The following is a 25,159-nucleotide window of genomic DNA, read 5'->3' on the forward strand; positions in this document are numbered from 1 at the left end:
GGCTTGATAGATAATACTTAAAATTGACACCCTTTCTTAATCTTTCTTCCACCTATTGTTTTATTCACTAAGTTGTGTTAGTATGTTACCAAGTCTTGTAGTGCAGTTGAACACTCGCTTCTTTATTAGATGCCATCATACAATGTGGGAGTTAAAAATTGCCACCGATAGAGCCACACTATGTATGTATGTATAGCAAAGTGGTCTCCAAATATAGTTAGTTCCTCTCTAGAAAAGGAAAGCTCTAAATAAGATCGGTTAATTATTCCCGATTTAATTAGGGTCGTCGATCTTCATCGAGATCCGACGGCTGACACAGTCTCTCGCCCCTGCTCCCTTCATCCAAGGACAAAACGTGGTTCGTTCCTACTTAGCTCTTCTTTTCTTCCGTGTGCCCCCGGGTCTAAGGTTTCTAGGGTTTTCGTGGAGCCACCCATACCTCAGGTAAGAGAAGAAATGCTCTTGTATCTCTGCATCGATTAGGGTTTCTACCTCTGTTCCCATCTGTCGCAGGTTTTGTTTTCTTTGTTATTATCTCTAGGTTTATTTATTCTCTTTCAAATTTCTTGGTCCTCGTTTTTCGCCGTGACATCAGTTTTAGGTCTTTTTGTCTGTATTGTGTGTTTAAAGTTTTTTCTCAGTCAATCCCCAAAGGATGTCAGGTTCCTCGCTAATCACATAATATCTGGTGTTTACCAGAGTCAAATCTTTAAGGATTTTCTGCAAGATCTTTAGTTGTGTTTCTGTGTCAGATATTTAGATTTCTAATGTTCTTGTTTCAGAACTTTAGCTTTTTTCTTGATCCAATCGTTAAGTTTTTTTCTTTCTTTCAAATGAAGTTTTTTCTCATATTTTCAAGTTTTGTCTTCTTTTATGGAATCGTACTTCATTTGTGAAGGGTTAAAGATGAGTTCAGAGGAATTGGTAGTCTCTATTCCTCCTGCTACAGTGCCTGAATCAGTTCTGAAGAAAAGAAAACGCGATGATCAATGGTCTCTGTCTAGGAAGCAGAAAGCAGAAGAAACAAAATCAAAGAGTGCTGCCAATCGGAAAGGTGTATTTAAGAGGGCGGAACAGTTCATTAAGGAATACAGACAGCAGGTATGTTTCCATGAAGTTGATATACCATTTTGCCTTGAAAGAGAGATGAAGTAGCGTGTTTTGAAGAAGTATAACAGACCATGTGTTTTATAAAGTGCAGAAATTAAACATGACCTGTTGTAGGAAAGTGATAATTTTTGCTCGTATTTCAATTGATTCGTATGAAATGCCCATATTAGATTTTTATGAGACTAAGTACAGATAAGTCAAAGAGTGTTGATCTTAGGCCAATTTACTTCAATAGTGCTAACTAGTATAATCACAAGGGAGGTGTCATGTGTGTAAGCAGTTTAAAACTGGTTCCAGTTTTTCATTTGGGTTTTATTAATGATTATATTGTACCGAGCTAAACAAATGCCTCATTTAGGAGGATGACTTCATCAGATTGAAGAGAGAATCAAAGCTCAAGGGTGGATTCTATGTTGACCCTGAAGCCAAATTGCTTTTTGTTATTCGTATTGGCGGGTAAGAGGAAAAGCTATATTTCCTTCTCTGATTTTCTGTTGTAACCTTCCTTCTGGATTAGTTGAATTGTGATCTGTAGAATTTCTTTGCAGTATCAATGACATGCATCCAAAGACCCGGAAGATTTTGCAGCTTCTTAGGCTGCGACAGGTAAGAACATGGTTATCAATATTGCAATCATTCATAAAATAGCCTGATTCATTGTAATCATTTGTAGAATAGTTTTTTATGAACTTCAACCTCCTAAAATTAATTAACTTACATCCAATGTATTATGGGTGAATAGATTTATAATGGAGTGTTCCTGAAAGCCAACGAGGCAACAATGAGCATGCTTAGAAAAGTTGAACCGTTTGTTACTTATGGGTAAACAGTCGGTCTTTGGCTTGTGACAAAGTCAAATCTCATTTTGCCTCGGCAAACTTGCACTTCGATTAATTTACAAATAATTTAACGTTATTATCTATTTATAGTTATCCAAACATGAGGAGCATCAAGGAACTGATCTATAAAAGAGGCTTTGGTAAGGTGAACAAACAGAGGATTGCCCTGACAGATAATGCTGTTATTGAAGAGGTAGGTATTTCTCTCAATTGCTTATTTTTATCTATTGCTTAACTATTCATATTCATTTTGATTGCTACATTTGCTGTAGGCTCTAGGAAAATTTGGAATCATTTGTATTGAGGATCTTCTTCACGAGATTTATACAGTTGGTCCTCACTTTAAGGAGGCAAACAACTTCCTTTGGCCCTTCAAGCTGAGTGCCCCTTCAGGAGGATTGAAGAAGAAAAATCATTTTGTTAGATCTGGAGATGCAGGGAATCGTGAGAATGATGTCAATATTCTCATCAGAACAATGAATTAGGAATTGAAAATGATCTTTACATGGTCACAAATCAGTTTTTTATTCCCGGGATTGCTATGCAAATTTCTGGCAGCCTAATAGGAATATAAATCTGATTTTATTGTTCACTGAGAAGTGAGATAAATGTAGCATAACATCCACAGTTTTTGGAACTTCGTTTTTATGCTTTCACGATATATTCGGGAGCTGTTTCATATGAGTAAACTGTTGGACAAGTTCAATTTTCAAGAGTTTTTATTTGGGAGCTGTCCCATATGAGCAAATTGTTGGACAAGGTCAATTTCAAGAGGGTTTTTATTTGGGAGCTGTCCCATATGAGCAAACTGTCGGGCAAATTCAATTTTCAAGAGGGTTGTTATTTGTTAGCAATCAACGTTGTATCTAGAGCAACATTATTCTGAAAGAGGACATGCATTACTTTGATCTTGTTTGTATTGATTTATTTTTATTATGCTTATGGTATGGGCCCTCTATATAGCTGAATTGAGTGAAGCATTTTAGAGAACAGTGTATGTAATTGCTGAATTGACATGATGGAAGAGAAAGGATGCACCAAGCTAAGCAAGATCAATAGCTGAGGTTAACTAGTTTTTTACTGATGAATGCCATCAAGATTCACACATGGAAATGGAGGTTAGAAGAGACTGATCAACCATTAATCAAAATTATATCGTATTCATATCTGAACTGGGAATGTTTACATAGTAGGACGTGCAGCAACACTATTTACGTTGAAGTTTCTGAAATTCTGCTGCTGCTGCTTTTAAATGTAAAACGACAGTGCAGTAATTTACTAATGTTGAATAACAAGCACGTGATCAATCAAGCTACTCAATGTGAGAACCTGGGGAACTGTAGAGGACCTAAAACTGAATACAAGAAAACTGAATTACATTGTGATTTGAACAACCTGAGCCTGTGGGCAGAAGTGATTTTTTACACCAGCAGCCTTACCATCAATTAAGGATCCCTACCCAAAGATTCTATGTGCATTTCGTTAGGGTTACTTGATGGGGAGTAGTTTCGAGATTATGAATATATCATTTAATTAATTAATAGGTTTGATTAACAAGATGTAAATGTGTACAGTTATGGGATGGGTACCTTTGTAGAAAAGCTCTGAGAATATATATGCCAAAGACAACCTTTGTCATTGAAAAGATGGCAGTGTGTCAAATATCTTCTAAAATTTATTTTCTTGAAAGAAAAAATGCCACTCTCAATCAAAGATGGCGATGTATATGTCAAATACCACTCTTTAAATTTTGTTTTCTTGAAAGAAAATGCCACACTCCCAATCCTTTTACTGCCCAACGAGAAAAAATGGCAGCAAAGAAGTTAAACTCTGGATCAAAAGAATATCTCAATGAGTGCCATGTTACACGCTCCTATCTACATTTACCAGGTGCCTGGCTAAAAGCTCTTCTGCTCTTCTAGCAACTAATGAAATCTTAGCAAATTCATTGGGTTCAGTGATATAATTTGATACTTGATCACAAGCCAAACTGACCAAATTTGCGAATTTCATTGCATTTTGTAGCTTCTGTGCCACTTCACCATCCTTGCTGATCATCATATTAAAACCCACTGTTCCAGGTTTTCCTCTTGCCCATGTATACACCATACTCCCAAATGCTGGATTCAAATGTAATGGTGGATCATATGACCCCTGCAAGGCCGCCACTTGTTTCCTCAGCATTTCTAGGTTCAAGAAGACATCTTTGAGAGGTTTTGTGATTCTATATAGGGATTCTCTTGGGTCATTGAAAAGATTCTCCGCTTCGAGTTCAGATGGCATCAATGTGGCCAAAATGCCAGCAAATTCAGCTGGCAAAAGGTTCTTCATAGAAGTGCATGTTAGGACCACAGCTAACCATAATGCGTTATCCACATTCTGAAGCCTTGAAATTAACATTCCTAGAGGCTTAAGCCGTGCATGATGTACATCATTAGCATCACTATCATCATCACGAACCATAGAGATTGCATCCACTTTTTCCATTATGTTTAATAGCTTCAATGCTTCTTTCCATGTTTTGCTTCCAGTCACACTTTCATTCCCAAGTAGAAATGCATCTTTTTTCAGTTCAGGTATATAAAGTTTATTACTATTACTACCCTGTTCAGTTTGATTATCAGGAAGTTGCAAGCTTCTCTTTTCTTCAATCAGATTTGAGATTTTTGCTTCCAAAATGTTGATTTCTCTTCTGAGGTGTAGCCCTTCCCTTACCACATCACATTGAACTGGATAGTCCATTAGCAATTTGACATACATTTTGGTTTGCGAATTTCCACTTGCAACATACCCACATGCCCCTCTATGTTCTACTTTCCAGCTGTCCTTGGGAGGTACTACAGGGGGATGCAGTACCGATCCAGTTGATTTCTTGTAAAGAATATCAAGAGGAAGCATCTCTTTTACATACACATGGTCAAGAGCACCAGCAGGTAGCAGCCGAAAGTTGTTATCTGCTCCAAGAACCATGTATAATGACTCAACCTGACCTGGAACACAAGCAATAAGGAAGGCAGGGAAAGTGCTGCCTGTTTGTGAGGCTGAATGAATAGTCATTCTTATATCAACACGTGTAAACATGGCTGCATCTAAGAGCTTTTGTTTGTTTACTTCTGTCAACCCTTGAAACAACTTCACCTCCATATCAGCCTTCACCTCCAAGCACCTAAGGATTTGTAAATCTAGATCTTGCACCTTTTTGTTCTTCACATCTGCGGCATAATATACAAAGTCATGATAACTACTCTCCAATATTGTTTTTACTTGAGAAAGACTGTATTTTGCTACCAGATTTGCAACCAGAGAATATGATGGCTTGTGAGTAGACATCATTTTAAAGCTATTATTCAGGACCACGTATGCTACCTCTTTGGGGCCAGAGTAGAAATTTTCCAAGAACAACACATTCCCTTCAATATCATAACCCCTTCTACCTGCACTTCCAAACAATTGCAAGGCTCGATGACAGGGGATAGGGTGAACTCCATCTTTTGTAGCTTTACATATTGCTGGCAAAATGATTGTCCGAGCCACAATCCCAGTATGTAATAAAGTATTATCTGTAACAATAAGAAGTTTGAGGATATTCTTTTGGAATAAATCAAGGACAAAGTTTTGCCATAAAGGCATTTTGCCTTCATGACACATTGCAAAACCCTTGCGAAGAGCTTTAAGTTCTTTTTCATCAATGTGTTCTAATAGGCCAGGAACATATTGTGCAAGTTTGTCTATACTCGCCTCTAGTTCAGCAAGGTCTTGCTGGGAAAGTAGTCCCTCTCCGAGAGCTATAAGGGCATCTTCCATCCCTTCACTGCATTCTTTAACAGAGAAAAAAACCAACACAGCTGGCAGCATTGCATTCTCTTCAAGCAAACCAAGAGCATTCTTCAAACTTGGCCTATCATAGCCAACCCAGAAAAAGGAATCTTGTTGTTCTTTGGTCATGGAATTGTCATAACCTCCATTGGATTCAGAGAATGTATTATTTAGTTGTCTGCCCTTTGTATCAAGAAGCGGCTTCAATGCTGACCCACAGCAATAGAAAAATCTTCTCAGGACAGGCTCTGATTTGTAGCAAATAAGCTTACAAGCTCCCTTTTTCTTGCCCATCCAAGACACAACCTGTTCCTCATTGGACGATGGCAATGTAAGTGCAATGACGCTGATTTTAGGATCCATGAGCATCAATACTTGCTCCCACAGTCTATTATAGCTTTGTTCACTGAATGTGTGAAACTTATCTAGTACAACCAAGTTTACATCCTCAAAGAAAGAGCCATATTCGGAAGTGCCAGGGCCATTGAGCTCTTGGATAATTTCAGCAAGAGATTCCAAGGTTAGGACTATCAATTTCTCACCCTTGTGAATTCTCTTTCTTGCCCATATGCCACCCACATTGCTACGACCATAGATAGTTTGTAGGCTAAGGAACTTTTGTTTTGCAAGATATTCATATGGAGTGATAAACAAGGTGCGGCACTCAAAAATTATATTTTTATAAAGGCAAAAGTCGGCCGCAACAGACTTGCCAGAACCGCCAGAAGCAGACACGAGCACAGAGCTCCCGTCTTGCACATATTTAAAGACCTCTTTTTGCCATGACTCTAATCTAATGCCCATCAATGCCTCATAAGTATCCTCATCAATATCCAAATCACATGATTTTGCATGTTTTATTGCTGATATAGCATCTTCATACTTCTTGTTGCCCACAAGTCTCTTTACATCTTGAAGAAGCCGTGTTTTTTGGACTCCTTTTCTATCAGATATCAACAGATCTGCCCCATTTGTCAGCTGTGTAGAATCATTTCTCCCTGCTATCTTCCTTTCTGCCATTTCAGACATTCCACCAGTGATGAACTTGGGCTCCTCGGATATTCCACCACCAGATGCCTTTTTAGTTGAAAACCTTGAGACTCTAGTGCTCTCTTCAATCATCCTCATACCTTTGAGATTGTCATCAACATGCTCTATGGTTATCTGATTGCGGATAGGCCAATTACTTGAATTCTCAACAGTGCCCCTATCCATGAAGTCATTATTCCTCTGATCTCCCTCTGTCTTCTTTCCGGTTCTAATGGAACTTTGCATGTCAAATGTGGACTTATGTTTCTTTCCTACTGCCTCAAAGAGTCTGCTTATTGCATAATCTGTGCTCTCATCAATTTCATCACTATGTTTGAGCTCATTGAGGACAGATTCCCTTGCTTCCATCATGTGTTGACCTTGCAAATTTCTTCCTCTTACATGGGTTGTTTCTCTAGCCACACCATGTGAAGAAAACCATTTCGATGCTCTCTCATCTCCTGTCTTTATAACTTGCATGCTATGATTTCTCTCTGATTGTAACCGCTTTATTTCTACTTTGCCTTGTAATACCTCCCCTTCTTCAGAGTTCAATTTCTTTGCATTGTTCCATTTTTGCAAAAGCTCAAGCAACATATGGGAACTTTTAGAACTCTCTTCTCTTCTCTTCATGAATGTACTATCTAACAGTTTTGATCCATTATGTGTTGAAAGTCTAGATTGCACTCCATTATAAGAACTCATTTGATTGCTCTCTAATCTTGAAATCCCCAGCTGATTTCTATTTGTTATACCTTCTCCTTTTCTCCATACCCGTTTCTGCAACGCTCCAGGTGTTTTGAATTTTGGGTATCCTATCCCCATATCTTCTTTATAGGACTCCTCAACCATATCTAGCTTTCTTGACCTATCCGAATTGGAGTCTTCTTTGTATTTGTTCAGAAATGGAGCTCTACCATTGAATGAGGGTGGGTAGGTTCCATTAACAAAGCTCTTGAGTTCGTCTGTTGGATATACATGATCAAAAGAAAAGTTCTCATCCACATTATAATGATCATCTCCACTTGGGATATCCTTATCATTATTCCCATTGCCTACTGTATGTTCTTCGAGGTCTGGTAGGGCAGGATCATTAACAAGGACATTACTGATTCCATCATCATTATCATCATCATCATCATCATCATCATCATCATCATCTTGTTCTTCTTCCTCGAGTTCTTCATTGATGACATCTTCTTCATTAATGGTATCTTCTTCGTCATCATCAGTAACCTCCTCATTTTCATCCCCATCTTCTTGCTCTTGTTCTTTATCATCAATGACAACTTCTCCCTCGTCTATGAATTCCCTACCAATATAAACCTCATCTGGTATATCATCAGAAAAACGAACTCTGTGCAGAAGACCATCATCACCTTCACCATCATCGTCGATGTCATCATCACAATCATCATCATCTATATCAGCGAAACCAACACCTACATCAACATCATCATTGACCTCTGCTTCTAGGTTCTTCTCCTTTTCCTTAACCATGCTTAATAAAACCCTAACAACATCAGGGTTCTGGAACCCAAAATGCCTAGCACCTTGAACGTGATGCACACCATATACTTTCACAACTTTGTTCCAAACCTTCTGAGGAGATTCTGCATGGAAAACGGCATTATTACCACTCGTGCTATTAGTAGTACTACTATCCATCAAAATTTCTTCAACTACAAAAACAGGTCCATTCAAGCCCTCTTCTATACTCTGCCTATACAACCGGCCCTTGTAAGTCTTAGTGGAAATGTACCCTATAGGATAAGGGTAGCTTCTGCTTGAGTTCCAATATAACTTAGATTTATTATCTCTTAAATCACCCGTGTTATAGATTTCCCCCCATCTCTCTATAGTCAGAGATGTGTTTGCATGATAAGGTAAATCATATGTATTTGAAGAAACTTCATCTTTCCTTAAGGAATTGTGTTCCGTGATGCTGAGTTTCTGTCGCTCTGTTCTTGTTATCTTGTTTCTGATATGAAAGTGTAGAGAAAAAAGCTTCCTTCTTGAAGGTAGGAGGAAGGAATTACATCTTTTGTGTAGGAATGCAGAGCTCGGTCGAAGTGGACATGGGTATGGTGAGAATGGGTGGTAAAACTGTAAGGTTGTGCTGGCCATGGCTGAAGCACTGAGCTAGTTCTGAGCTCTGTTTCTGCTCTCTGGAGCTAATCCATAACCACAGTCAGGGAGACTTTCAACGCGAAGAAGAGAGAAGAAAATTACTCTTAATGGATTTGCTCTGCTTCGTCGTTGTCTTCGCCTTCTTCTGACTCCTGAGAGCCTATCTATTCTGGAGTAAGGAGGGAGGGAATATGAAGAATACCCAGAATACCCCTGCCATTTCCTTTATTTCCCAAAATGCCCCTCCATGTTTTCGTTAATTCCTCAAATGCCCTTCAGCCCCTCCTAGCTCAAAATACACACATTGGTGATGATTTCAACTTCCTCGTATTATGTGAGATTTGCAAACATATAACTAACACTAATCACTTAGTACTTGGAATTCTTCCACACGTCCCCAAAGACATTCACATTCACATGGCATCGCCCCGAAAAGCTTGCTTATCTTCTACAAAGCATCGGTTTTTGTCCTTTACCTTTCAAATGTCTTTTGTAGCCCATGCATTTTGTGTCCGTTCTCTCTTTCGATCCACGCATTTTGTGTTGTTTCCATTAGACATCCAGATAGCTTTTGCCATACGAGAACCGACGATGATCACCATATAGTTATGTACATTTATACCCCTTTGTGTAGCAATTCAATCTAATTCGTCCCCCAACAGTGTGGCATGCTATGTCGCAATTTATGATTACATATTTGAGGATGTATATTTCCATTCATGTTTGTTTGCGGATTTCAAACATCATGCCTTGTAGATTCTTGCCTTATGATGGGCGATTTCTTGAGCCCTGTACATTCATCCTTGACACATAAGAAGTAAGGCATGTATGAAACTGAAGCACACACAAGTCCATAAGAGTTAGCTACCATAACTCTAAATATTTTCCCCCTTTGGGCTCCCCAAAATTTACCTCATGTACATGGTTTCTCTCCAATGAGGATAAAATGTCAAGTTGCATTATTTTGGATTTGTATCTCTTTTGTACCATTTTTGCAACCATCTTCATATACATTAACGTCCTCTTATATTATATATACAAAAAAAGTTTTTTTGACACATTGTTGGGCTTCACATGCGGGTTTCTACCACAATCAACACACCCAAAAATTTTGATTTTGGTAGCACTTAACCCAAAAACCATGGCTCATAAGAGCAATTTTGTAACCAACTACATTAATCATTGTATTCATTGTTTGTGAAAACTGAGATAGTAGAAGGCTATAGTAACTTGTGGGATAAGCAATTAGCTTGTAGGAAAAACATTCAACCAATATGCTTAAGATCAATTGGCGTATGATATGATTCTAGTGTCCACATGACCAATGGAAAGAAGACACCGGTGGAAAGGAAAATTCACAAAATGGTTTTCAAGAAACTATGAAAAAACATATTACCTAATAAAAACACTTATGTCACAATAGAACGTGAAAACTGGTTTCATCAGACTTGCTGTTAACAATCCAACTATTGGAACCATCAACATTATGAACATGCTTTTAGGCAACGGAAAATGGAACAGGCCAAGACCATTGTGGGCTATCGAGGGATGATTACAATTGTTCGAAACATTTGTATATAAGTATTAAGAGTCACAATGTTAATGGAATATACGGAGGAGAAGAATCAAAATTGACTTGTAATAGGAAGGGAGAAATTGGTATATGTATATATGTATGTAATGTACAGGAGACTATATGTTTTTACAGAGAATTGGTTTTGAATGGATGGGCCCTTGTTTGGTCCAACCATAATGTGAAAGCAGCCATTTTTGTTGGCGATAAGGAAGCTCTCGGCTTCGATTCTGCGATGCAGGAGAACCGACAACGCTTTTAGCACCAGTTCCAAGGCCCTTGGAGCTTAATCACGGTACTGGGTTCTCGTATCCTGCGACCCTCATGCGCTTTTCGGATCTTAATCAAGGTATATTGGATTCTCTCAATCTTCATCCGCTGCTTAATCCTAGATTGACTCATATGTCTGTTTGCTTAGTCACATCGTCATGAGCTGGTATTCTTGGTGGACTGGAAGAATTAACTTCGATACGGTAAGGAAAATGCTTTTTTCGTCATGGTTTTGTGTAATCCAGAGTAAAAAACGCGTAACGCTGCTCAAAGCATATGGATCACGCATGCTGTGCCGTCCTTTGTGTATACATATTGCCTACAAATATATGCATTTGAGTTTTATATGATGTATGCATGCTATGCATCGACATGTATACATGCATTCATCATATACACACATATACACAAGTGCATGCACATATTCATCACATGGATACATACACTTACAGTTTTTACAGTATCAGCATACACATGCATAAAACTTGCACTCATGTTTATTTACCGTACAGTTATATACTTGTGCCCGTGCATATGGACTGCATATGTGATCATCTATCATCTTTACATCTTGCTTGTATACACACACACATACACACATATAAATGGTGTAAATTTAGATCAGCCTTGACGCAAGATTTATACATATATGCATTTGGTCTTTGTATGTATGCAATTATATACAAGTTGGCATGGATACTATGTACACACATGACCATTATCAGTTATATATACATCTATCATATATATATGCAGGCAGGTTGTGTATAATAAAGTGTGCAAAATGTATGCATCTAGGATGTGTATGCGAATATATACACAGACACATGCATCTAGACTGTATATGATAAACTGTGATGCAAGACATGCACATGGATGTTGCCATTTTTCTTTACATATTTATATTTGTCTGTATCTACGCTAAACCATGATGTATTTATGCATCCCTGCAGCACATGATCTTTATACACCTGACCATTGCGATTTTTATATACCATATGTATATGTGTGTATGGATTGCAGATGTGATAAACTGTAATTCAAGATGAATGTATCCATGCGCAGCACATGCTAATTGCTCACATGAGCAGTATCATTTCTTTATATTTGCATATCCATACAGGCTATATATGATAAAACAATAATGGCAGATGTTTGCATACCTGCTCGAAGTACACATTACCATTCCCATTTGTAAATTATATGCAGATATGCATGTGCATATGTGCCATGAATTAATTGAATCTGATTTCAGACTAGCGAGAGTAATGGAATTAGCAATTATGGGCGCCCAAAAGTTGCATTAGTTGTTGGTATTACTGGAATAGTTGGGACAAGTCTTGCAAAAATACTCCCGAGGGCCGATGCACCTGGGGGTCCATGGAAAGTGTATGGTATTGCAAGGAGACCTCAACCAAGGTGGTTTGAGGATTCTCCCATTGAATACATACAATGTGATGTGTTAGATGAGGCTGACACCCAAGAGAAGATCTCCCCGTTAAGAGATGTGACCCATCTCTTTTGGGTTGTGTGGGTAAACCGAAGCACAGAAGAGAGGAATTGCCAAGACAATGGAAAAATGTTTCAAAATGTGCTGGATTCCCTTTTGCCCAATGCCCCGAAGTTACAACATATTGTGCTACAAACTGGTGGTAAACACTATGTAGGACCATTTGGCTTTACTAGAAAGATCCAAGTTCACGACCCCCCATTCAAAGAGGATATGCCACGCTTACCTGTGCCAAACTTTTACTACACATTGGAAGATATTCTTTTTGATGTCGTAAAGAAGAAGGAAGGCTTAACGTGGTCAGTGCATAGGCCGACTGCCATCCATGGCTTCTCTCCTTGGAGTTTGATGAACATTTTGGGGAGCCTTGCAGTTTATGCTGCCATATGTAAACATGAAGGCTTGCCATTCCGATATCCAGGGAATAGAGTCACTTGGGAGCAATTTGGTGATGCGTCAGATGCAGAGCTCATTGCTGAACAAGAAATATGGGCGTGTCTGGAGCCAAATGCCAAAAATCAGGCATTCAATGTATCAAATGGAGATGTTTTTAACTATAAACGTGTTTGGAGCCTTTTGGCAGGGAGGTTTGGCCTGCAAGTTCCACCATATGATGGGCACCCAATTAGTATGAAAGAGATGATGAAGGATAAAGGTGGCATTTGGGACGCTATTGTGGAGAAATATGACTTGACTCCCACGAAGCTTGATGATGTGGGGAATTGGTGGTTTGTTGATATTGTTCTGAATGCACCTTCCATTTGTGTCCTTAGTATGAACAAGAGCAAGGAGATGGGATTCCTTGGATTTCGCAACTCTGAAACTTCGATATTGCATTGGATCGACAAGATGAGGCTAAAGAAGATTGTCCCATAAATAATGTTCTTCATGAATGGTAAGCTCATCGATGAGATTTTCTAGTGTTTTTAACTTCTATCTTCAGGCTTCTATTCTTGACAGATTGCAATTTCCAAAGCTGATGTTGAATTTTCCACCGTCAATGTAAATATATCCCACATAGACTGAGCTGGATGGTATTCTAATGTTTTCTTCTGTACAAGTGTTGTAGGTTTATGCCTTGGTTCATTTGATAACTTGAACGGTGACGGTTAGATGATCATACACATCTAATTGATAGGATGTGTTTCATTATTAATAATTCATCAGCTAAAATATTATATTGAACCTTGGGCTTCATCTAAAATAAACGCTATAAATGCAAAGTAACTTAGGGGATTGCTGAAAGAAGTGCACAAAATTCATTTAGTTACATCTTTTTTTTAATCATATTGCATACATTATGTGTTTCATATTGATGAGATGCAAATGATTATTTAGAGGGAAACGAAGGATCCATTTTTAGCAAAATAATGAGTGTTATTGAAATAGTTGTGGCATGTACATTGGGTTGATGTGCATTAAGTTGCTAGTACTTTTGATTGTGCTTGGATGGATACGAAGTGTGTGTAATGGAGACAAATCCCCCTTACCAAAGGTTATGTGTGATGAAGTTGTATCATGGTAATAACATTTTAGGCGCTCACCTTCAAATGTATTCCACTCCATCTAGGTGAGTAATGTGCCATGGGACTCCACCAATGTAGTGAAAGCATGCTTTCTAGTAGGCATATTTGGATTGGACCATTATAGTATGGTCACTAGTCAATAAATGTCTTGGGGCATCCTATTAGCCAATGGACTAATTGTATTTGCACTTTCGTTGCGTCTTGTTTAGCTCCACCTTTTTAGTTTGCACTATTTTCTTCACTAATAAAGCATTTACCAAATGAACTTCCAATACTACAAGAGGCTCATGAAAACCCTTTTTTAGCTTTATTGAAAAATAGTCATTGAGTAAATTGTCATATTTTTTATCCTTCATTCATGTTTTGGTTAAGCTTTACATGGTGGTTGATGTCCACTAAATTACTTGAAGTATATGTTCCACTAAAGTACCGAGTAGTGTTTCAATTTAGAATATTGAGACAATAGATCAATGGCTCGTAAAATTGGAACACTAAACCTTTCAATTATGATCAAACCCACAAGAACATGGAGCATTCAATGCATAAGATATACATCATAGATGGTAGAGGAATGTGATCAAAGATAATCAAATACCGAAGAGATAGGCCAATTTTAGAGCAGCGTGTTAAATATCTGTTAGGCATCTCACTGATGATGCTATGGTTTAGGACACAATGAGGACTCATAGAAGTAGGGCAAGAAATAGAGAGATGGGTAATATTTATAAGAAAATTATGCTCCCCCAACTTGTGGAAGGTATATAATTGTAGTTTAATTAAGTTAAAAGGAAAAATAAAGGTGCATCTATAAACCCTTTTGTATCGGCTCTTCCTCATTGGGACATATCTCCCTCCCTCCCTCTCTCTCACCTTAATGATGTTTCTCACCTAAAGCTTAAGCATCTCTATCTCCTTAATCACCTTTCTATGTATATTAAGAGTTTAATATTTGCATCTTTAATAATTCGTAATTATCTAAGTGTGGATTAATAGAAATGAAACCTTGTTAGTGATTTCTCGTTGTGTCATTCTTCAATTGAGAGCTTGAGTATAGTAAATGCCCCATGTGTTTAAGCATTTAATTAATCTCACGTAAGTGATTAAGTTGTCAAGTGAGTTTAGAGTTTGTTAGTAATTAATCGGTCTTATCTAGCCACCTATATCCCGAGGGTGATTGACACTCACACTCATATATCGCACTCACCTTTCTTGTTACAATATCTAGGTAATAGGACATGAGACCAATAGGATAATGTTCTTGAGAAATGACGTTGAAGAGCAAAGTAATCCAAGGCCTTATGAATAGGCCCCTTTCATTACCAGGCCTCCAATATATAGCAAGTGTCCCATCAAAAAAGAGTAATATGGTAGCACATTGTGACATTATAAGGACCTAACAAACCATCTATGTCCTCTCAACACATTGTGTAGGACTTCGTTGTGTGGTTCCAATGGGAACCCACATGTCTTGGTTGTGGTCTTGATTAACAATGGCCAACGGTTTGGTTTGGTATTTTTTTGAAATCTAAACCAAACCAAACCATGAAACTGTTAAACCAAATCGTAAAAACCATAGGTCTCAGTTTTCAGTTTTCAACATAGGTCAAAATTTTAATTTTTAATTTTTAATTTTTAATTTTTAATTTTTTTAAAATTTATAATCTTTCATTTTTTTAATTTTTAATTTTTTTTAAGATGTTCCTAAAACGTGAGAATAAGGTCTAAAAAATGAAAACATTGTTTAAAAACAATTTTTATAAAATTTAAATTTTTTTCTAAATGTAAAAAAATTTAAAAAAATTAAAACAAAAAAACCGTTAAACCGTTTATACCGTGGTTTCTGACTATTGAAACCGAACCGAACCGTTTTTAAAAACCCGAACCTGAACCAAACCATTGAAACCGTTAAGCTGCGGTTTCACGGTTCGGTTCGGTTCAAACCGAATTGTTGCCGATTGCTAGTCTTGATTACCTAGAAAAAACGAGGGAAAAGTAAATATGTTGTAGGAAATTGGAGACTTGGTTGATGTAGAATTTGAGAGACGATTAATCGAGATGTAAGAGATGATGGGTATTATTCGAATTCAAGGAAGGGAGGTATAAATAATGTGCCAATCATGGTCTTGAAGTCCAAGAGATGTGAAGATGGAAGCGTTTATGTTGATTCATATAGACTATTTAGTTGTCAATGTCAAGCCTCATCTAGGCTTGTCACAATTGTGGTATCCAGATTCAAAGAGGGGATGTATAAAGAATATGCCAACCATGGTCCTTAAGTCCAAGAGACGTGAAGGTGCAAGCATTTGCGCTTAACTCTATAGACTAGTTAATTGCCACGGAGTAGGTCCAACATTGAGATCAAAAGCCAAGCCTCATTTGGGCTTGTCACAATTGTGGTAATTAGGTGTTTCAAGCATCAGATCTATCAAAGGATGCACAATAGTTGCGTTCGTTGAATGGTTATTTGAATGGCAGGATCATGCATGTCGATGCATTCACGATCAACACCAATGTTCTTGAGTAGGGTTTTCATCTAGGAATGGGGATAACGATGGTCAATTGAATAACAACATAGGAGTGTTTTTTTGGGCTCTAACAAAGTTGGCCCATTGCCAACATCATGGAATAGGTAAGTACATTAGGCCCGCACACAACCACAACCTAAAATTATCAATGAATTTGTTGTAAAATTTTGTGGCATTGAGTTGTTAATGTTGTATTGTTGTGGGATCTTTTATTATCATGGGTAGAGCTAATTGTTGATGACGGAGAAGATGTGGAAGTGGTTGAATAAATTGGAGGTTTTCTAAGTATAACTTTTATTAGACATGATCCCTTCCATTTAAGTGTTGTGAGGTGAGAATGACAAAGTGTGACATACGTGTGCATGAATCATGATGAGTGGGTAGTATAGGGGTGGGAAATAAAGTATTGGATATTGGCAATACAATTGTCGACTTGGGAAATTACCATGTGCGTACAATAAGTGGAGTAGGGGAATGTTGTGGGGAGTCGAGATAGTTTTGTGGGTGTGGTGGGTGGAAGAAAACAAAGGACGTCCTCAAGTGAGTAACGTTCAAACAACAAAAGAGCAAAGTCGAGGATGTTATGCTCATTAAGCCCAAGGATAGATTCTTGTTGTTTGTTGAGGTATTGTTTCTAAGCCCACTCACTTAAGTGCTAGCACATTAGGGCTAGTATGGGACGTGGTGTGACAAAGAGTTCTAAAGCTAAATTAAAACTATGGATAAAATTGGTGACACTACTCAAGGAGGTTGAACAATCACTTAGCATTTCATTCCATAGGAGAAGTTTGGCCTTTTAATCCTCAATGGATCAAGGAAAAGATCTAAAGCACCCCTAATGTGAAGGTGATATCCGTTCCATCCCAAGGTAACTTGACAACATATGAAGTTTATCCTTGCTAAAAAAGTAATGTAATAATCTTCCATGATTAAACAATCTCTCCCTACCTCACCTTCAACTAACTATTTCAACCTTTGCCAACTTCTAATGAAGCACTATCTGCCTCGTCCCCCAAATTTCTTGAGTTCTAAATTGTTCCAAAATATTCAAACCGGTTTCCTTGAGGAATTGAACATGACAAACAATCTTGACACTTAGCCACTATGCTTACTCTATCATCAAAGTAGATCGAAATATTGGATCAATTGTCAAACCAACAATAAACCTATCAATGATTTCAAATTCTCTAAAAACAATTTGTATAAATAGCAATTCATTTAAAGTTGACATTTATATATTAAGTGCCTTTGCTATTTAGACATTATGCCCTAATCATTGTTATCCCGCAACCCCTCTAAGATTGTCTCAATCATTGACAATGGCATTAAGCAATAGCCTTGGATCCAAAGTTCTTACTTTTCCTTTATAAATTTGCTCCATGACATAAACTAATGATATGACATGCCCACATTTTATTTCAAATTGTAGTTATCAAATTTAAGCCACGCGTTGACTCTTTGACAAAAGCAAGTAGTTCTTAACCATTGTAATTAGCCAAAAGTTGGTTTCTTAATAATTGTTTAAGGTATAACTATATATTGTTTCATCTTAATTTTCATGTGATTAGAACTTAGAAGTGTCAACTTTGACCAAAACCATAAAGTTCTGAAAAATATGCAAACATAGTTTTTTTACATTTCTCTACATATAAGCATATTTGTAATTTTTAGCTCATATTTAAACCTTTCAACTAGTTAAAACTTGTAAGAACAATTATAGGTCACCGAATATGAAGGATGTATTTGAATGTTTGTCTTTAGGGTTGGCCCACTATGTTGACACATGCCCACAATTCACAAACACGATATGTGGCACGATATGATGGGCATATTTGAAGGCTTTTTTTGAAAAAGGGTTGGACCATCATAACAATGTCAGACACGTATGAACGCTCTTCATTGACCCTTGAGATCACTAATAACTATGTATTCTTTCATCAAATTTCAATGCTTCCAAACCTAATAAATTATTATGCTTTTATTTCCTTTTTAAACCTGTGAACTCAAATCTGGTGCCTTTTTTTTATTAAGATCAGAAGTCAAAGTTCCCCCTTTCTATAAATCTCCATTCTAATGCCCCTTTTTCCCTAACTTGGTCATAGCCTATTCTTCTAGGTTATCCAAGTTACCATGGTTTGTTTGTCAACCTAGGGTAAGGTGTTATACGTCTAATTAAGTATAGTGGTTTGTTGGAATAATGTGCTTATCTAAAACAAAAGTGGTTCCCATTTACTAGGTCTTGCTTATTGGGCACGAAGTTAAATATGTGCGACACAAACTTCCTACATGTGATCAATGACTATACCTCCTTTTCGATCATTTCTTTACCCCGATGATTGAGCAATAAAATCTGCTAAGAGACGCAAAATAGGAACCCGTTGTATTGTCTATTGTACTCAATGCTTAAGAGCATGTTGTCTCCTCCTATGCTTATGATTCCCAAAATAAAAATTCACATCAACTCCAATGTGCAAATCGAAACACCTTACCTTCCTTTATCGAGCCACCACGTAGTACTCAACATTTAAAACCTTTGAACATTAAAATCAACGAAAATATCATCTCATACAACTTTTTCATATTTTCTTAAAGTGAATATGTTTATTCCCTCAACATGTAATAAAGTTTTGAGAACTTCATTGTCCCTAAGTTTCAAAGATGTTCAAAGCATTCACTAAACAAATTTGTCTCTTTTTAAGTAGAAAAATAAAGCAAAACTTTCAATTCAATACATTTGGCTCTTGTATATGTATCCAAACTTCATAATTGTCTGGTATGTCTGAATTTCAAATATTTTTTGAGCATTCATCCTTCATAGTGTTCTGGTTTTAAATCTTTAATTCTATATGCCCGAATATGAAAATCATTCTAGGGCTTCCATCTAAAGAGTAGTTCACAATGGCAACCATTCATATTATGTGCCTCACTAGTGGTGGTATTTAAGGAGCAAAGGCTGAATTCAAGCTTTGTGGTCGCACGAAATAAACCTTGATGAACAAGGAATGTATCATGATGAAGACAATGTTTTTGGGCGTCATCATCAAACCCAATATTATATTTATGAAATATTTAGATTGTATTAAAATGTTGTGGAATCTTTAATCAATATAGTTTGCAAAGACACAATGTCCAATATTACACACACAAAGTCAGAAACTACAAAAAGTAGACCGATGCACAATTTCAAAGTCAAACAACTTCATTGACCCATCTTGATCTTGACCTCGACATGGCATGTGCAATGACTTACATAAGAGTTTTCATCTCTTCTCCCAAGTATGATTGCTATGGATTTAGAACATTCATTCATGATGTATTAGCTTTAAATGCAAGCGAGGTTTCCTCCAATTGAGCTTTTAGCTTTCCAGCTATCATCCTTGAAGCCTATGTAAAGCAAAAACCAAACTTTTGAGAGAAAGGGAAGAAATGTATATGTATGTGTATATAATTTTGGGAGAGAGAAAGGGAAGAAATGTGTATATAATTTTGGGTTCTTTTCCTAACGCTCTCATCTTTCAGTGTTAATGGAGACTAGAAGAGGATGGCCTTGGAAAAAGAAATTTAGTGAGAAGATTGCACTTGCTTCTCCTGAATTGAGACAAAACAATGAGCATTTGGTAAAATAATTTTGTCTCCATTATTTTCCCCTCATTGTAAGATATTTTGATATGAATGTAACAACTAAGCAATCATCCTAATCACACGGCCTAGTTTTTTTCCCAGCCTACAGATGAGAGATTTGATGATCACATGTGTTTCTTTTGACGACACTTTATAGTTTTCGCAATGTTCTCATTAAACTTAATTATACTGAATTACATTGCTCTTTTATCATTAGAAAAAGATGTCATCCCTAATTAAATGTGCTTTTACTAATTGATGTTCATGTGCTTATTTAATATCACATCAAATTTATGCCCTACAAGTAGAAGAACTACATCAAAACCTTTCTATTTCGACTGAAATAGATGAAATGCAAGTGCATGTTAGATAGAATTAGATGGAATGACTTTTACTTTGAAATTCTCTTAGATTGAAATGAAATTAATGCCAAATTACTCCCAGATTTACATAGTTTGAGACAACCTAATTGTCGAATTATTTGAATTGAAATGTCTCTTCTTCCTTAGATAAGCCTGTCCAAACATTATTGTCTTTTATTAGGACCCCAACATACAATTCAAGGACCAATCTGAAAAGGAGGGCATGAATCTCTTACAACAAGCAGAGGCCAAAATTGAAGAACTTGCTAAACAGCTTTATACGAAGGACGAGATGATCTTGCAACATGCCAAAGTATCCGAAGAGGCAATTTTAGGTACAAATCAATTGTGTTAATGCTAGACAGAGTAAGCTTACTATTGGATGTAAGTCTTTTTGAGGAATTTTGACGTAGAACAAAAATGCCGATATAAAGATCATAAAGTACCATATACATGTTAGGATCGTTTTGGATTGCATTAATATTGGGCCATATACGGTTTTCCAATGAGATTTGCGGTTATAAAACGAAAGCATTGATGTACGCATTGGAACGTGCATAATCATATAAAGCTCAAGAATGCCAGGGAGAGCTCAACATTGCACAAATAAACTGAGAAATCCCACCAAAGCTCAACCGCTGACTATAATTCACAATAAGTTTTTAGGCATTCATCTTGTGTGAGAAAGAGCCCAATCCCCTCATAATTCTAAGATTTCTTGTGTCTATGATATGAAACATGCTTAAATAATTAAAGATCAAATAAATTTTTTTAAATCCACCTTTTTCTATTTTACAATTGCAGGATGGGAAAAGGCCGAGTCTGAGATTACCAACATCCAACAAGAGCTCAATGCGGAGACCCACAAGCGGCTTGCAACAGAGGATCGTGTTTCACAGTTGCAGAGCACATTGAGGGAATACATGGATCAGCTCCAAAATCTCCAAGAGCAACAAGAGGAGAAGATACATGACATGGTGCTCAAAAAAACAAGAGAATGGGAAAAAGTATGCGAAGAGTCGCAAGAGAAGATCAATAAGCTTAAAAACGATCTCTTAGCAGCAGAAGCAGAGAATTTTGCAATGAATGAGTTGCTCCAAGAAAAGGCTAAGTCCATCGAAGAAGCTAAAGAAGCTAGAAATAGAGTTGAAGAGGAGGTTAAATTACTACAAATTAAGCTCGAATCCACAGAGAAGAACCTAACAAACTGGAAATACGAGATGTATTTAATTAGGAAGGAATTAGACATACGGAATGAGGAGCTCAGAAATAGCAAGAAGATATCAGAGGTCGCTAACAAGCAACATCTCAAGCACATGAAGATAATTGCTAAGCTTGAATCAGAGTGTGAACGCATGCAGCTTTTTGTTCGAAAAAAGCTGCAAGGATCTGATGTCCTAGCTCAGACAAGAATAGAGTTAGGGTCAGGGTTGAACCCAGAACAAGGTCGACAAAGGACACCAAGAATTAACCAAAACAAGCAAGATCAAGGATTGGTTAATTTAAGAAATTTGGGTTGTGATACGGACGGCTCTGATCACCCAAATTTGGCAATGGTTGATGAAGAAAAGGCATTAAGAGAGCTCCTCTATAGAAGCAAGGGAGAGCACAAAGATGTAAGAATGGTTTGTACTAGGCTCTCTTCAAAGCAAGTGGATCAAAGAAGATCAAACCTAGTATCAAGATTTAATGGTATTGGTAAATTCAAAGGCCATACTAACAATTTCTCGAGTGAGGACCATAACATCACATACAACGAAGAGCTGAGTGTCATATCTATTTTCAAGGATGGAATCGTGCATAATGAAAACAATGGTTTAGAATCGTGGGCTAATGCTCTTGAGTCTGAGCTAGCACGATTGAACAAAAAGAAGTGCCCTACTAGCTCTATCTCGGATATAACCATGCAATCACCACGTTCTTTTGAATTGATGGACGATTTTGCTGAAATGGAGAAATTTGCATCGATGTCTGATCTTCACAAAGATTTAGAACTTGACGTGCAAAGTCATATAGTTTTAGATCAAGGGTCAGATGTGGTAACAAAGAATCTATGCCATCAGTTGCCTACTGGTGTCTCTAATTGCCAATCAGAAGAGAGTATTTCCAAACAAGATGTGTCGTTAGAGGCAATAAATGGAAAAGAAACTAGTCGAGAATTGGCCTTAGCAATGAACAAGGTGGTTAGTCTCATCGAAGTGCTGTCACAATATAACTATAATGCAGAAAATGGTCTTAATGAGACAATTTCTTATAAGCAAAACCATGTCCTTACAAGCTCAGAGTTCAAATCTTGTGTCCAAAGCCTCATCACTCTATGCAATTGTGTCTTGCATGATAAAGTGGACATTATGGACTTTCTTGCTGAAGTGGCATCTGCTCTAGACTGGATACTGAATTACACTTTCTCCTTAAATGGTCCTCAAATAACAAATGTGCAAATAAGCAATCTGAGATCAGGTTGTGATAGTAAAAAAACCACACTGGAAGAAAGATATCCTCATGATATTCATGATCACAAAACCATTTGCAGTGATGTGGACATTACAAGGTTTCATAGCCTTGAAAAGCAGTTGAAATTGGAGAAAGATGCTACCAAGGAGAAATGGGCTCTATTGAAAGAAGAGGTTGCAGTATTAAAAGCTCGACTAGAGGTATCAAGCATAAATGCAGCTGAATTGAAATCTGGTCTTTCTTCAGCTATGGAAACCAAAGGGTCTCTTATGATTGATATGGAAAAATTTGTAGCCTTGACGAATGAACTTGTGTCGCACCTTTCTGATGCCAAAGAAGATCTAAAGAAACTTGAGGTGCAATTTTTTTCTTTAGAATTTCTGCTCCAAGATTATGTACAATGCAACAAAGATGTCAAGATAATGCATCAAGACCTCTTCGATAGACAATCTCGTTCAACAGGGTAACATAAACACCATGTTACGTAATTCTGTAGGTAGAAGGTAACTAGTTTTTAATGTTTCTATAATTTTCTATGGTGCTCTCAGGGAAACCGATTCTAAAATTGCACATAACAGAGTGACACTGCCTCAAACATCTACAGAGAGCTCAACGACAAAGAAGGAGAAGGTATAGAAGTCATAACATTTTAACATGTTTTCCAATATTTGAAAGTAGGCTAAGGAGCTCATTTTATCAACCACACTCAAATCATCACCATAAAGCCATCAAAATTGGCTGACCAATGGCCACCCAATTGCTTATAATTCTACAATATGCTTAACTACCCCGTATAATGTGGTTGTGTGTATGCTAATAACAAAAGTCTCAAGGGCTCCATGGTTGTAACTTATAGGATCTTGGGTTTCGATTAGTTCCCCACAAAGAATGTGTATGAAGTTTGAGAAAATCCATCCTACACTTCTTCTATATCAAAATACCATATTCTTTTTTGACAAAAACTCTGGAGTACCACTCTAGACTTTTTATTTCGCCCAAACGCCCCTAGGTTTTCTTCATTTGGTGAAATTCTCTGGTAGGGAAAACTCCAAAAAACCTGTGAGCATTTTCTTTATTTATCACAATGCCGCTACGTACCTCTTATTTCCCCAAATATCCATGTCGAATCAAAAACTAAGGGCACTTGGTGAAAAAATGTTCATCTTTTCCATTGCTAGAACTAAAGTAGTTCCTTTTACGATGATGATGAATGACAGGAAAAATGCATGGAGGCAACCACAAAGAAGCTAGAAGAATGCCATAGCACTGTACTTTCCATCGAGAAACAACTAAATGATCTAGGAGAAGCATCGGATAATCTCACACAAAATTCTCCATACACAAGATCTCCGTTGAATAACCCAAAAACTCATAAGACTTTAAAAACTATAATTGATTATGACGACCATGAAGATCATGTAAAAATGGTAGGAAATCATGAGAGCATACCACAATCAATAAACCATGGAAATCAAAATGTGTTTGTTTCTTCTCCATCTCCTGGGAGGTTCTTAAGTCTAGAAGCTTGGGAGAACCAAGAAGCATTTCCTCCATGTTCTCCTTCCATCTCTGCAGCAAAGAAACGTGAAAATGGTGCGAAAGGGTTAGGCAGATTCTTCACCAAGAACAGGGTATCTAAAACCCTGAAACCCCTAAATTGAACTGATTTTGGCATTAACATCACATATGTACATAAACACATGTGTCCCATCTAATAATCACACATATTAATTGGCCCAAAGAAGGCCAATTGAGGAAATGCTTGGACATATTTCCATGTCCCTTAGGCACAAAGTCATATAGGCTATGCAAAAACCTGAGTAGCCCAACAAATGCCTTCAATTTTGATGTCCCATAATATTGTTGGTCACAAGTTTCATGCAAAAACCTGAGTGGCCCACCCAACAAATGCCTTCAAATTTGATGTCCCATAATATTGTTGGTCACAAGAAACTTGGAGCGATACATGTTCTTATAGGACTATTTGAGGCTAAAGAGTCTTTGTAGGAGTCCACATATGGGGAGAAAACATAACATCGAGCTCAAGCACGCCCACTTAGTGCAAGAGTTTTTCTCTACCAGTAGATTGGGTCCACATGGTATCAATTGTTTGGCTTTTTATTTTCTTATCTAGTTAGGTGATGGATAGATTGCCCCTAAAGAGATCGATTATGGTTTTGGGCCTCCTTCATTTGGAAAGGTGAGAGGCCTATATAGGGTTTCAAACAATTGCCTTCTTTCTACTTATGGATTAATGCATCCTATAAGAAAGATGCTACATATGTATATGCATAATACAATGATGTTATTTTTTTAAATATTAATGACTTACACTTTTACCTCACATAGTGAGGGCAAGTTATTTGAGACTACCATGCAAGGACACTTAAATGT

At 37.3% G+C, this 25,159-nt stretch overlaps 4 protein-coding genes and 1 long non-coding RNA gene across 6 annotated transcripts; 3 read left to right on the top strand and 2 right to left on the bottom strand.

The window, feature by feature from the left end:
- Window positions 1-351: 351 nt before the first annotated feature.
- Window positions 352-2,857, top strand: LOC147862823 (large ribosomal subunit protein uL30y-like). Its single transcript, XM_087321542.1, has 7 exons — window positions 352-444; window positions 899-1,101; window positions 1,469-1,566; window positions 1,659-1,716; window positions 1,853-1,932; window positions 2,040-2,142; window positions 2,222-2,857. Exons 2-7 carry the CDS (start codon window positions 907-909, stop codon window positions 2,432-2,434), a joined length of 747 nt encoding a protein of 248 aa, XP_087177668.1. The 5' UTR covers window positions 352-444; window positions 899-906; the 3' UTR covers window positions 2,435-2,857.
- An 815-nt stretch (window positions 2,858-3,672) lies between these two features.
- LOC147862824 (DExH-box ATP-dependent RNA helicase DExH15 chloroplastic-like) lies at window positions 3,673-9,072 on the bottom strand. The gene has a single exon (XM_087320864.1). It carries the CDS (start codon window positions 8,919-8,921, stop codon window positions 3,813-3,815), a length of 5,109 nt encoding a protein of 1,702 aa, XP_087176990.1. The 5' UTR covers window positions 8,922-9,072; the 3' UTR covers window positions 3,673-3,812.
- A 1,591-nt stretch (window positions 9,073-10,663) lies between these two features.
- VEP1 (NAD(P)-binding Rossmann-fold superfamily protein) lies at window positions 10,664-13,330 on the top strand. Of its 2 annotated transcripts, XM_087321113.1 has the most exons (3): window positions 10,664-10,846; window positions 10,916-10,970; window positions 12,023-13,330. In XM_087321113.1, exons 2-3 carry the CDS (start codon window positions 10,926-10,928, stop codon window positions 13,151-13,153), a joined length of 1,176 nt encoding a protein of 391 aa, XP_087177239.1. In that variant the 5' UTR covers window positions 10,664-10,846; window positions 10,916-10,925; the 3' UTR covers window positions 13,154-13,330. The 2 variants fall into 2 exon arrangements, with proteins under 2 accessions (XP_087177239.1, XP_087177238.1); XM_087321112.1 differs by having other exon boundaries at window positions 10,832-10,970.
- Window positions 13,331-19,569: 6,239 nt separating this feature from the next.
- LOC147862826 (filament-like plant protein 4) lies at window positions 19,570-25,127 on the top strand. Its single transcript, XM_087321222.1, has 5 exons — window positions 19,570-19,945; window positions 20,493-20,646; window positions 21,116-23,228; window positions 23,314-23,395; window positions 23,983-25,127. The coding sequence occupies exons 1-5, from the start codon at window positions 19,853-19,855 to the stop codon at window positions 24,424-24,426; spliced, it is 2,886 nt and encodes a 961-aa protein (XP_087177348.1). The 5' UTR covers window positions 19,570-19,852; the 3' UTR covers window positions 24,427-25,127.
- LOC147862827 (uncharacterized) lies at window positions 20,100-20,686 on the bottom strand. Its single transcript, XR_015529938.1, has 2 exons — window positions 20,548-20,686; window positions 20,100-20,464 (listed from the first exon to the last, which is right to left on the bottom strand). It is a non-coding gene; the product is annotated as an uncharacterized LOC147862827 (long non-coding RNA).
- Window positions 25,128-25,159: the final 32 nt, after the last annotated feature.

The sequence above is a fragment of the Azolla caroliniana genome, unplaced genomic scaffold, assembly GCF_043228905.1.
Source record: "Azolla caroliniana isolate FFs.n. ecotype wild unplaced genomic scaffold, voAzoCaro1.0.p SCAF_6, whole genome shotgun sequence".
In the NCBI taxonomy this organism is placed as follows: Eukaryota; Viridiplantae; Streptophyta; class Polypodiopsida; order Salviniales; family Salviniaceae; genus Azolla; species Azolla caroliniana.